At 53.3% G+C, this 13,376-nt stretch overlaps 6 protein-coding genes across 6 annotated transcripts; 4 read left to right on the top strand and 2 right to left on the bottom strand.

Annotated features, from left to right (window-relative positions):
- Window positions 1–236: 236 nt before the first annotated feature.
- Window positions 237–836, top strand: CABS01_05246 (uncharacterized protein; the record flags this gene model as incomplete). Its single annotated transcript, XM_060538616.1, has 1 exon — window positions 237–836. One exon carries the CDS (start codon window positions 237–239, stop codon window positions 834–836), a length of 600 nt encoding a protein of 199 aa, XP_060405788.1.
- A 1,176-nt stretch (window positions 837–2,012) lies between these two features.
- Window positions 2,013–2,159, bottom strand: CABS01_05245 (uncharacterized protein; the record flags this gene model as incomplete). Its single annotated transcript, XM_060538615.1, has 1 exon — window positions 2,013–2,159. A coding segment is annotated over one exon (147 nt), but the record flags the coding sequence as incomplete, so codon positions are not given.
- A 3,869-nt stretch (window positions 2,160–6,028) lies between these two features.
- On the top strand, window positions 6,029–7,021 carry CABS01_05244 (uncharacterized protein; the record flags this gene model as incomplete). The annotated part of the gene is made up of 1 exon (XM_060538614.1): window positions 6,029–7,021. One exon carries the CDS (start codon window positions 6,029–6,031, stop codon window positions 7,019–7,021), a length of 993 nt encoding a protein of 330 aa, XP_060405786.1.
- An 855-nt stretch (window positions 7,022–7,876) lies between these two features.
- On the top strand, window positions 7,877–9,687 carry CABS01_05243 (uncharacterized protein; the record flags this gene model as incomplete). The annotated part of the gene is made up of 3 exons (XM_060538613.1): window positions 7,877–7,957; window positions 8,027–9,379; window positions 9,457–9,687. 3 exons carry the CDS (start codon window positions 7,877–7,879, stop codon window positions 9,685–9,687), a joined length of 1,665 nt encoding a protein of 554 aa, XP_060405785.1.
- A 252-nt stretch (window positions 9,688–9,939) lies between these two features.
- CABS01_05242 (serine/threonine-protein phosphatase 2A activator 2) lies at window positions 9,940–11,217 on the bottom strand (the record flags this gene model as incomplete). The annotated part of the gene is made up of 1 exon (XM_060538612.1): window positions 9,940–11,217. One exon carries the CDS (start codon window positions 11,215–11,217, stop codon window positions 9,940–9,942), a length of 1,278 nt encoding a protein of 425 aa, XP_060405784.1.
- Window positions 11,218–11,670: 453 nt separating this feature from the next.
- On the top strand, window positions 11,671–12,555 carry CABS01_05241 (exosome complex subunit Rrp46; the record flags this gene model as incomplete). Its single annotated transcript, XM_060538611.1, has 3 exons — window positions 11,671–11,860; window positions 11,925–12,082; window positions 12,172–12,555. 3 exons carry the CDS (start codon window positions 11,671–11,673, stop codon window positions 12,553–12,555), a joined length of 732 nt encoding a protein of 243 aa, XP_060405783.1.
- Window positions 12,556–13,376: the final 821 nt, after the last annotated feature.

Genomic DNA, 13,376 nt, shown 5'->3' with positions numbered 1-13,376 from the left:
ATCAGTCAGAGGCCCGCGAAACATCTACATGTCTAGAAACAACTGCAGTACTTTGGGTTTCGATTCATGTTCGACCTAGGCAGGTCATCTATGCCACACGGTCTGACGTCGAGCATATAAGTGTGTCGAGGTTCGGGTCGAAGTTGCCATGTCAGATCTCTACTTCAACCACAAAACACCAGTAAGTCCAATCCCGCTCGACTTTTCCGTTTCCACTACTCTTTTATCTAGCAACCATGTGTTTCTACCGTGCCACCGTATACGAGTGCAAGCACAGTGAACTCGGCAAAAAGGTTACAGTCTGCAAATTGCAGAGGGACCTCCTCAAGTACACGGAAAGTGCTACTAGTCACACATGCATCGAGCGCCGTGTACACTCGATGAACTGCGTCCGGAAGGCTGGAGTGTGTGACAAGTGTAAGCGTCTGGACACACTCAGAGACCGCACGGCAGATGCGTTCAAGAGCCTACAGAACACGCTACGAAAGCGCAACGTTGTCGATGACGATTCTGGGGGTGATGGCCTTAGAGCTCTCGAGACCTTTGAGGCTGTCGAGGTCCCCAAGGTTGAACTTGATTCGGATGATGATAGTACTGCAGCTCATGAGATCTTTGAGCTTATCCCGACTCCTAGGCTTGACATGGCCCCTGACGAGCTTGATGACGAGGGTGCCACTTCATCGAAGGGAGAGACTTCTGCGGCTTCTGAGGTCTCGGAAACCTCTGAAACCCAAGGTGCCTCTGAGTCTTCCCGCGAAACGGTCGAGGCTATTGACACAGCCAAGAGTATTGTCGAAGATGAGGCTACGGGAAAGCCGCAAGGCTCTTCTACTTGATTACCAAGCGATGGATGTTGGAATTTTCCGTAAACCCACTCAGAAGACATCAATGTCGTGCACTGCCAAGTCTGATTCCTTCTTGCTTCGTCCTGTGTTGTATTGTTTCCCATACATAATTTAAAATTGAGCTGGCTGCTGATAAAACACGTGAGGTTTGGCATCATTATACCACCGCTCAGTGAGGATGATCTACTCTTTGATGCTCTCTAATGTAAGTGGCATCTGGTGATATCGCAAAGCATGACGAGAAATTCTGGAAGGTGATCTCGAGTGGCTGAGTTGAGCCGCATTGCGTGAGACGTAAGTTGCATGTCCATCATTTTGATGAACAAACCTGGGCCGAGGCTCAGCAGGAAGCCTCTGTAACAGGCAGAGGGCTACCGTTGATGATGGATGTAGGGCTTAAATCCCGGCTTTGGTGTTCTTTCTCTATAGATGCCACGCTCGGCTTTCAACTGGAAGCAGATTATTTTCTCACCCGTTAATTGGAATGAATACGGCAAGTAAAGACTTGGAGGTCTATGTACGGAGACAATTAAGCAGAGCGAAGGTCAGAGGCTCCAGTACCTCGATAGCCACCACCACGAAAGATAACAAAATATCAACAGCATGGCGATCTTTTTTACAATTGGAGAAACATAGTACAACGGGAGGCTGGGATACGTATACTTCGACATCGAGACACAGTAAACCGTATGTGTCCTGCCTTCATGTGCATCTTGTCATCTGTAAAGACTTGCAAGTTTAGCTGCTCAGAGCGTGAGGCATACCGCAAACGAGACTTCACCGCTCGCTTCTGAGTTGAGATTTCGAGAGGTAAGGGTGGCGCGGACCACAACCGTGGCGAGAGGTAAGATCATACCTAGGTCCCGTACACCGGCATTGGTCTCCGAGATGCGGGCCCGATCCGGTCGAGTTACATCGGGAGATGCAAGGCCGCCTCACGTCTGGAATGCTCGGGAATCGCCACACTGGGGCTCAGATTCCTCGCCTTGTGTTGGGATGACTGCGGGTTGAACTCCCAGTAACGTAACGCAAAGCAAGCTTCGCCCCTCGCGGGTTTCCACAAATTCGTAACCAAAACAAGAGCAATCCTACAATAGGAGAAACTTGTCACGACACACTGGCAGTATCGTAGCTACTGGCATTGCGTGGGCCTAGAGTCAGCTCCTCCTAGCAGGGCCTGGGTAGGAGCGGCGAACCTGTCGAGGAGTAAAAGGCATCCGACGGCAAGAAGACTGGATGAGACAATTCAGACACGGCTGGGCCAGGTGTCAGATCACCTTTAGACGGGTTACAGTGCCGACAAGCGAGCGGATGTGCCAAAACACGACACGCAAAGCATTGACAGAAATGTTTAGAGGTGTGCAGACTCGTGTGCGATCAAAACTCCCAATTCTCGGTTTGGACGGAGGGGACTGTTGAGGCGCAGACATGGATGAGACCGGTACGCTTCTCAGGCTCCTGACGAGCTTTGTTGTTCACAGGGGTTGTTGTGTAGGTATGTATCAGTCGGGCCAAGCGATACAAATCATCCGATGGCACGAAGGGTTTGAGGCTTCAATAACCCCATGTGCCCGCTCACATACTGCAAACGGCCGTTACAATGTGCGTTGCTTCGAGTCGGCTCAGTCTGTTGAATGCCTATCGGTATAGGGGGCCTAGAAACGAGGTAGGGAAACTTGGCATGGAGTCGTCTTCGTATGACGGACGGACGAGCATTGAAGACAATGAAAACGAGGTGCATAATGCAGGCTTTGTTCAATGAGGTTAGGTGATTTAAGATACTAGGCGATGCAATGCAGAGAAGCCGGGGGTGGGCCGAGGATATTGGCGTTTGGTGTTTGGCGTTCTAGCCGTCAACATGGTGTACACTATGATGTTGGAGCTGGAAAGACCGTGCGTACCTAGGTGAGGGTAAGGCTGGCCAAGGAGGTTTGAATTGAATGGCAGTGATGCATTTGGTGTGCCAGAAAAGGAGCCATTATGTATATAGGTTTATGGTCTGAGTGTTCCAAGTTGACGGTTAAACGATCCAGGAGCTCTCCTGGAGCAAAGTAAGCCACTAGAAACGTATCTCGGCGAGGACGGGTTTTGTAGCAGCTGGTAAGCGAAGTAGTTGCTGCGCAAACGTGGCATAGTTCGGATGGGACTTTGTGGAACAGAGAAACGCGGCTCTAGCTGTGATGAGATCATTAATATCCGCACGCTAGAGTGCATACTATAGTGCTGTATAACATTGGTGAGGGTGGGGATTCTGAGTAGGAGGCGGCATGATAGAGGCAGCGGTGTCCTTGGAAACTCAGATAGGGTTGCACCCAACGCTAGATCACATCGACATCTCAGGCGATCCAGAGTCGACTCCTCCATCGGGTTGTCATCGAGTATATTGACAGCTCGTAGCTCAGAGAGGTGAAAGAGAGCAATGCTCTTACAGACAGCATCAGTGAAGTGATTTCTCACCTATACTCCTTGCCTTCTCCTGCAGGTACCTGGGCTCTGCACAGGAGTTCCCAGCTCGGTCCGGACGCTCGCCAAGGCAGAAAGATTGATGCAGGATGAGGAGAGACCGGGCGTGCTTCGCTCCCATTGAGGTGTCATTGACACTGAGAAGGAGAGGCATATCTGAATCTTGGTTTCGAGGCGTCCCGTCGGCTATAGTACATGGAAAGGAAAGGCTAATGTACCTGTGTATCCGTAGGGCGTTGGATCTTTGGGTAAGGTGCACTTCACAGTAGGAACCAATGGCGGCCTGTCTAAGCTGCTTAGGTGTATATTTACGTAAACCTACTCTTCACACTAACGACGTGCATGCATGCACTTTACCTCGAGGGGAGGCACCCCAGCCAGATGTTGTACCTGCCTTACCTTATTTGATTTGATTCAGGTACCACCGTACCGCATCTGGCTCGACTTCTAAGCGCTAAGGTAATCGGTAGCAATCTCACAATCACCGAGAGGCCTTGAACTTCTGGCGTGGTTTGTGATTCGAATCTTGGAAGCCTGAAAGCCTCCAAACATAGAGCTGTGCATAACACTCGGACAGAACGGATACGGAAAAGTCATCGCAAGTTGGTCGCCACGGGTCACCCTGGAGATCAGGAGGTACATTGCGGAGCAAGTTGGCGGGAGTGAAGCAAATTGCGCCAACTGGCAACTGCTTGTAAAGTGGAATACAGGGGGGGAAAGAGGAGACGCAACTTGCAAATGGAAGGCTGCTTGCACCCCGCATCCGCGTGCGCGCAGCACGCGGATATCAATCAGGGTCTGGCGGCATCGCCGCGCCGGCCCTCTATTCGCAGGGGAAAAAAGGACATGGAGAGTGGAGGACTATGAGTTGTGGAGGCTGGGCCGGTTGCCGCCGCATCCACTTGGAGCATTGCAGCAATATAGGTACCGTCCAGTCCTGCATCCTCGAGGCAGTGTCTGCGTGGAATATGTTTCTTATGCTGTGCCACGAGAGATGTACAGAAACAGAGATTGTGCTGACGACAGACCAGAGACGAGACAGACTCTGTACTTACCTCACTGTGCGGTGCTGGGAGACGACTACCTAGATTCATGGCAAGGTAAGGAAGGTATGGTGCATGACCAGCACACAAGCAACTGACAATCCCAGTCCCCTGCAGCAGCGCTTTCTGTTGATCGTGACCAAATGGTTCGCCGTAGCGGGCGCCGCTCTGAGGGGTCTGAGTCTTGACTCTGCAGTACGGATACGGATACCAACCAATGTGCCAGTCAAGTACTCCGTAGTAAGCTAGGCAAGCTTGCTAAGGCTCGGGTAAAGACGACCTGGGTGCCTCGACAAATTTGGGTGCCCATTATGCTGTTTTCCTGCTGCTGCATAAGGTATCGAGTCCAACTCAATCAATCTCGTCTTCAGCGCCTCTCATCTTTTATTAAGGGTCGCTTGCCAGAAGGACATCCCCCTCCCAACATCCACTCGTCCCCGACACAACAAACAACCTGCGGACGTCAAGTAGATTGCTAATACAAGCCAGGGGAAAGGAAACAGAAAGAAGCGGTCCGTTACAGGCAGACAAAGAGCCATGTGTAATATGCGGCGTGCAGCGTGCAGCAGCGGTTTGCCGATGGCCTAAAGTGATGGCGCCCGCCCCCCTCCTCTGCTTCATTACCATGCGCAGTAAGGCAACTTACGAATACAGCTTACTCCTGAGCCCTGTGCCCAAGTTCTCGGTGGTTCTGGGCGTGCCCCAAGTCCCCTAACCGATTAGATACTCCCCATACTGGGCTCAGTAGGGTAAAGTGTCTTGGGTGCCAACCGCGCCTTAGTAACCTTCCCCCCCCCAACCCCCTTTCCTCATGGCTTGGATGTATACATCCCCACTGTGATTGACAGAGAATACCTCCCCAATGTACTTTATGCTCGTCACGTTTTCATGTATCATGCGTCTCCCTAGGTACTTGCCTAGGTTCCTAACCAGTGCATTGCTGTACAAACTCCCTATCTGCCTTCCATCTCCCGCCTCTCCGCCTCCAGCATCCGCGTCCGTCCTCTCTCGTATATCTCCGGGCGTGCTATGGGCACCCCCGGCTACCCTCCCGTCCCTGCCCATCTTCCCTCCTTCCCTCCTTCAGAATCAGGACCCCTTCGTCAGCCGCCCAGGGCCCTTCTTCTCATTTGCAACCCGGAATGCGTGACTCTGCTTGACACCACCGCCTTTTTATCCTTCATATTGCTGCCCTTCTGCCCATCTTCTCGCCTATTCGTCGTGCCTTGTTTATTTGTTTCGTCTCTCTGCTCCTGCCCTGTCGTTGCTGCAGTTGCAACTCCGCTCCTACCGATCCCATCGACTCTTGCCCTCTGCCTTCCTCGACTTCATTCCTCTCTTTCACACTCTCTCACCAATCCTCCTCGCTCTTCTGCAAACAACACCGCTCGAGAACAAACGATTCTTTTCCCTTCAAGGCCCAACCCAACGCCAAAAGTTTCAATCGATCTAGCTGTCGATGCAGTTCCACACAAGTACGGCTTGCAACTGATTTGTCCGACCGGTCTCCACGCCGAGCTCTAGTTGTTCCCCCCTCGAGACAACAACCGCCCTCAGAAACTCGTGCAACCTTCACGACGAGAAAGGAACCGATTTCCTCCGCAGTCTACAAGCTCAGTTCCCCGCAGCTAATGTCGCCCTCGCCAGCCTGGCACATCGGACTCTCCGACATACAACATGGAGCCCGTTCCCGAGACTGAGAGAATGGAGGAGTTCCGATCCTCACCACTTCCCTCACTCCGTATACAGAACCCGACATTACTCCCTCCTGCCGTTGCCGAGCCTGAACCTTTGCGAAAGCCCCCGACTCTCCGCCGCCAGACTGATCCCAGTCCTACTTCTCCGACTACGCCATCTTGGACCTTTACCCCTCTGCCCTACCGACCACGTACTACCTCGCCCTTGTCCGGTCACCACACGAGATCTAGGTCAGCAGCGAGTTTGGCCCCTCCCATGTCTCGCACCCAGTCTATGCCTGGCGTCAATGGCGCCGGTCACATCCTATTCTCCCCTCAACTCCGCCCCGCCAGTCCGTCTGGATCGCCCGCCCGCGTGCGAACACCACGGAAGCCTGTCGACGAGGCATTCCCGACTTCACCTATCCGCGCCTCCGCCTTAGATCCCGATCGACAGACTGCAGAGCGATACAGTTCTCCAAACCTCATTGGAACGACGCCCTCTATGGTCCTGCCCCGACATCGCCGCCCTTCCTCACCACTGCGGAACCCTGGTACTGCCAACACTCCCTCGTTCGCAATGCCTACCACGCCTACATATACATCGGCGTCGTCTTCGCCATCTCTACGAGGATACGACTCTCTCTCACATGGCTACGGAGTCTCTCCTTCGTTTCCTTCCTCGTCAGTTCCGTCGACTCCGACATCTACAAGATCGAGAAGCCCAAGCATTTCTAGTCTGGAAACTATACCAGATTCGCCTGATGCGGAGGAGGCAGCTATGGAGGCAGAGAGGATTGCCCAATTGAAGGCTGCCGCAGACGCCGCAGAAAATGGCGATGCTACTGAGGTGAAGGGCAAGAGCGGTCTAGACGCGCCCTTACGTGGCAGAACTTTAGGAGGGTTTGGATCGAGAGACAAGCGAAAGCGCTGGAGTGTGTGTGGCGCTGAACGACGACAAGATCTCGACTTGGAGACGATTTGGGAAGACTGAGAATTTGGAGACCTCAGAACAGAACGTACATCGCAAGTACGGACGACAGTGAGGCAGACACGTACCGAGAAATACCTCAAAGGCTGGAACAAAGCGAATCGTTTTGAGGTCTGCAATGGCGTACAATTCCCGACACTCATTTGTGCCGAGTGTCTGGATTTCTTTGCACTGCATTTAGCATCGACAAGGTTATGGGCATGGCGGCGTTCAGTGAACTCCTTCTGATACCCTACACTGCATTTCAACTCCCAAAGGGCATGACGGAAAGATTGTAATCATATTTGGTTTCTGTACTTTACTACAGATGGGGGTTTTAACCCCCTTCCGACGGGACTCGACCCTCTACTTCGAGAAATGGCGTAGGAGGTCTGCTTGTTAATGAAATATACCACATTCATGAACTTTATTCTCCCTTCCTGAGGCGTCTTGCCGACAAGCCGTTGTGTTCTAATGTTTTGGCTCATTGCGACGATGTCTTAGCCGTGGTCGCTTGAAAGGGTTGAAAACAGCCCCCCTTGCGTGATACTATCATCCCCCCTCCCACTTCTTCAGGACCCGACTCTCAATAGACAGCACCCATAGTCTTCCCTCTATTCTTGAGCCCTCCACATCTTCTGGGAACCAAGGGCTCGAAGCCTCCTGTGATGGAGATCATGCAACTCCCTGAAGATCTGAGCGATGACAGCGACAGTGTATAAAGAAGGCAATGGCTTTCACTTCAAAGGTCTTGGTGTATCAGGCAACTCAGCATCCATCCAGCTTGACACAATACCCTACAGAAATTGTTGTTTTGAGTATTCATTGCTCGAGCCTTTCAGTGTCTTCCTATTGCTGTCCAGATCATTTCTCAACACCATGCAGCAGAGCCTCTTCTTGGGCATCTCCGCCCTTCTCCTCGGAACTGCGGTAGCAGCTCCGAAAGGTTCAGACGAACAGGTGAGATTTACAAGAAACTCGAATCAAATCTTAAGAGATGGATAACTTGCTAACAAAATTGGAAACCAGGTTGTCGCTCACATCGTCCGAGGCCCAGACTCCCAACCGTACCTAGAATCGGGCGAATGGGTCCGTCCCATCGCCGCCCGGGGCCGCTCCCGATTCCACTTCAACGGCACCTCCAACGGGACTTCGTCTGCTGTCGGCACGGGCACCGCCGCGGAGACCGCCAGCAGCACTCACTACACCCTCTCGTACAGCACCTCGTCCACCGCTTCCGCCTCCTCCTCGTCGTTCCACGCTTCCGGATGCCCCGAAAGTGTCACCACCTCCTTCACCACGGTGGACGTCACGTTTTACATCACGGCGACGACTTCGTATGGCGGCAACTTGACATCGTCGAGGGGCACCGGCACAGCCTACCTGCCTTCGTCTTCGTCCTCGCTGCCTGCCAACTCTACCAGTTCGAGAGCAGCATGGAACACCACCTCCTCGACTTCCATGATCCTCTCGACCGGCTACACTGTGCCCGTAAACTCAACAACCGTTTCATCCGCGGCACCGTCCGAGTCCCCCTGTCCTGACGACACCGCCAGCACCCATCAGCCGTACCCTAACATCACGTCGACATACTCCAGCTCATCCTTGACGACCGGGGGTTCAGATGGGACCGTCACCTCCGTACCCGTCTGGCACAACACCACGTCTGCGGCCCCCTCTCAGACAACCGAGCCTTGCGATGATGATATGAGCTCTACTTCCTCATATACCAACTCGACTTCAACGGCGTTCAGCAGCCAGCTCAACTCCACGGCGCCGTGGTCCACCAAGACATCCACCAGCGCGGCCGTGGAGACGCCTTGTGACGATGAGACTAGCACCGGAAGCACTGTTCCTACATTCACATCTAGCATGCCCGTCGCTAACTCGACTACGACGTACATTCTCTCCACAAAGACTCAAAATGGGACATATACCCAGTCGGCCACCACCTCGGCCAGCGCCACGACCGAGCCATGCGATGACGAGACCACCTCCAGCGCCTCGGTAGCCCCAACATCGTCCAGCTGGACAACACCGACGCCCAATGTGACTCCCTTCCTCCCCAACACCACCAGCAGCATTGCCACGTCCACCGCCCAGGCGACGACAGCCTTCTCCTCCGTCATTCCGACGGAAAGCTGCGTCATCGACACCTCTATGGCGCCCATCACCACCGCCTCGTTGACCACGGTCCCTACCTCGACGACAATCCCAACAAAAACAGTCTGCCAAAACGACGCGCCGACGGGCAAGCCAATGCCGGGCAACAACCACTGTGGCGTCCATGGCTTGCCGGTAGGTAACTACTTCCTGGCTCGCTTCGTCAACAACGCCCCCAACGTACCCGTGACCCTTGAGGGCTGCTACCAATTCTGTGCTGTAAGTTGATAATTCTCCCTCACCTCCTTTCTGAGGAATCCAAGCCCAGCATTGCTGACGAAACTCCTCCTTCACAGAGCGTCATGAACACCACCGACGGCTGCAAGTCGTACCGTTTCTACCCCGAAAAGGGTCTCAACGTCCCGCGGTGCGACCTGTACGGTAGCACCGTCGCTTACGCGCTGGACTCCATCGACAACGACCACCCTGATCTGTGGTTCGATCTCACTTGCGGCTCGCCCTCCAGTGAGCAGTGGGCGCACCTTCCAGGTATCGAGCGTCTTCACGAGCTCGGCCTGGTGAGGTAGATATATACCTTACTGGACGGCGACTGAGGCGGCTTGTGTTTAGAATTGAACATACAAAATACGAAGGATGCTGTTGAAGCATCGTAATACAACTAGAAAAGAGTAATAGGGGGTCTCCACAAGATGGAGTGGCAATTATGGAGAACAACTCATAGTAGTGCATAATAGTATAATCAAAAAGGTTCATTATTCGTATCTGTCATGGCTTTTTTCTTCTTCATAACTTGCCATATGGCAGCCCGTCATAGACATCTAGTCAAAGGGTATTCGCCGCAGATTATCGCGGGCCCCTCTCTTCCTCATCTCTTGAGCAGCGGCGACACTGCTAGGGACCTTGATGCCGCAGCAATCACCCCATCCGACATGTTGATGCTTATGCTTGCTCACATTCCCCGGGTTAATCTCGCCGCTTTCCTCTTCATGCTCTTCGTCGCCTAGCTCAAAGTCCTGCTCTGTGCTCATCCCATCTACTGCTGGAATAAGTGAACCGAACAAGAAGTGTTGCATGACCGGCAGTTTCCTCAAAACCTCGGCGACGAACATTCGGCGCATACCACCCTCCACCTTGGTCCATGACTTGGAAGCTGAGATATCGTCCAGCATGGGGCTGTGCCATCGTAGACCCTTGACCGTTTTCGTATCGTTGACGAAGTTGACCTGGCCAAGGTAAAGGTAATCTTGACTAAACTCCTCCAGTGTGAGGTCTTGGTGGATCGCCAATGGTGTGATGAATGGATGGTGCAGAAGCTGCGAGGCGCCAAATAGAAATGGAAGAAACTGGTAGTCATCCAAGCCCCATACACCGTGTGAGCCAGCGGGTTCCAGATAGTACGTCAACTGGACGTTACGCATGACCTGCAGGTACCGCTCAAAAACCCTGAGGACCAATGGTCGGAAGTCGCCCTTGGTGATGATTCGAAGTTGGTAAAGGCATAGGAGCCACATGATGAAGTTAAGCTCATGCCCTGAACCATAGTCTATACGTTGCCTGTTTCCAAAGGAATGCTCCAGATAGACCAAGACCTCAGTGTTTGCGGCCTCGCCGACGCCTAATCCCGTCTGCCAAGCCGCTGCCTTCTCTTTCACCAGGTCCAGGAACGTCCGGAAGGCTTTGTTTCCAAAGCGTGAGCCCTCTTGATCGTCGGGGGGAGCCTCTTTCACAAATCCATCTACTTCGTCGAGTATGCCGAGGATCGACCGTAGCGTAGGGGCGAGTTCGCTATCTTTAACGGCAGAGCGAGGTGTATCTTCGACGGACTCGGAGAGGCCAAAGACGAAAGCTAGAACCAGCGTGTATGTCGGAGACGACAGGAACAGCTCGTGGTCTTTCTGGGAAAGGATCCGTCGCGAGGGAGTCTTGTATTCGTGGTCATCGAGGCCTAGTGGTGCGGGCAGAGCGGGCGTTTCGGGACGTGGTGTTGGATTGGAGGGAGTTGGTCGACGTCGGCGGGGTTCTAGCTTGGGAATCTTATTACTCAAAGTAGGCACGACTGTCGTGCCGGCGTGCGTTGCAGTATCTGCTGAAGCCATGGCGGGAGTGGGAAGATTCGGGAACAGATATTCAGTGATAAAGGAGTGGTTGTGCAGCCAAGCTTGGCGGAATATTGAGTGATGTTGAAGTCGAAGTGAAGCTTAGAAAGCTCGCTGTGCTGAGTACGTACATACTTGTCTGGTCAATGAAGCAGCCCCCCACCTGAGGTAAGGTACCTAGGTAGGTACGGAGTACCTCAGGACGTACCTGCCGACGCAGATCTTGATTGCAATTGGCCTGCTGCTGAGAACTTTGCCTCGAGACAGGTACGTACCTGTGGCTCGCCAACTTCATCCTAATTTTTCCTCCCGGAAGTTGCTTGAGGCAGGATATACAGGTTGTCGTTGTACTAATTCGCACTCGCTTTTCGAGCAAACCTCAAGGGAGAATTCCTAACTCACCAGTTCATTCCCTTGTTCTCATTCGCCAACATTGCCGCATCACCATTCGCCATGACTCTCAATTCGAACCCCCAGGCCCGCATCTCACATCTGCCGCGAGCAGATGGCTCGGCAACGTTTTCAAGAGGCGGCTATTGCGTGGTTGCGGCCGTCAATGGGCCGATTGAGGTCCAACGACGCGACGAAAACCCCTTCGAATCAGTCGTTGATGTTGTCGTACGACCTGCTGCAGGGGTCGGAGGTCAGACTGTCTTTCTTCTGGCACCTTGTGGTCAATTTTGCTCATACTCGTGACGACTATTTAGGCACAGGAGAACGCCAACTCGAGAACATTCTGCGGTCCGCCCTTCGCCAGCTGATTCCCGTCAAAAACTTCCCTCGATGTCTTATTCAGGTTACGCTCCAGGTGACTGAGACGCCGCAGAATGACTATGCAAACAGCAAAGTAGTACAAGCTCAGTCTGTAAGTAATAAGTCCATCTCAGATATCTCAAAGCCACCGCCCAGTGTCGCCTATTGAGTGCTGTTGCTGACTATCCTACTCTACTAAAGAGTCTGCCTCTGCTACCGGCTCTCTTTCACAGCGCCATCCTGGCCTTGCTGTCGGCTGCTGTGCCTTTGAAGGCTATTGCCACATGTGCCACTTTGGCCGTTGTCCGGAAGGGTGACAAGATCATCGCTGACCCGTCTCCTCTGGAGATTGACCAGTCAAAATCGCTTCACGTTGTCATCTTCACGTCGCAGAACGACCTGTTGTTGTTGGAGAGTGAGGGGACGTTCTCCATGGCTGAGTGGGATGAGGTGATCAACAAAGGTCAATCAGTGTGCAGCCAACACCGTCAAGCGGAGCTAGGTGTCGCCATGGACGATGACAGCCAAGACGCAACCGACATGCAGCAGTTCATCCGGACCGTCATGGAATCAAAGGCTGCGTAAAATCAGCCCATCAATCGAAGTATGCAGGGTCTTGGAACCGCCGAGCGACAACCGAGGCCCGGGTGGTTCCTTATTCAGGAGTTCCAGTGAAGGAGGGATATCGACACTGGCTCAATGTAATCGATGGTGAGAAGGACGATACCAACGAGCAACGCGCGGCATCGACGTCTCGCCTCTAGGCATCAGGAACTGCGTCCTTGTACCAAAAGGGGTGGTCTGGATTGGTTCACTCAGTTATCAACGGTGAGAACGACAGACTGGGGAGAGTATCGAAACGAGACGGCCGACGGGGTGGCAAGACGAATTATCATGAGGTTTCCTCAGGGGGAGAGCAACGATGACAGCACCCGGAAACACTGTTGGAGCTGGGAGCCGGGGACCGGCTCGGCAATGGGCCTCTTCACAGGCTATCACTTATCACAAACGTCAGAAGCAGTAGCAACATGACACGGAAGACAAGGGCCAGAAAGTCATCCCGCGGCCGATGTTGGGAAAGTAACTTACCCGGGTCAGGTCGCATATCAAAGTCAAGTAAAGTGGATTGGTTGTTATCGACGGCGTTGTTTGACCTGTTTGAAGGTCGCTGAAAATGCGGCGTGAGGCGGTGTTTCAGCTCGATCTCAGGGGTCCTGAAGCGGGCAGGGGCACGGGGAAACCTGCGACAATGACAGGCCTCGAGGTTAGGAGCTACCGGGTGTTTCTGACCAGTACGTCTCCCGTCGCGGTGTTACCTTTGACCTTCTCCCGCCTGCGGAGGAAACTGGAAACGGCTCCGTGACCGTCTTCGGCGGGAGGGAGGATTGGGTGTCCTGCCTTTCTGC

Source organism: Colletotrichum abscissum, assembly GCF_030869225.1.
Source record: "Colletotrichum abscissum strain IMI 504890 chromosome Unknown Scaffold_10.1, whole genome shotgun sequence".
Classification (NCBI taxonomy): domain Eukaryota; kingdom Fungi; phylum Ascomycota; class Sordariomycetes; order Glomerellales; family Glomerellaceae; genus Colletotrichum; species Colletotrichum abscissum.
This window is presented reverse-complemented; position numbering and strand designations above follow the sequence as displayed.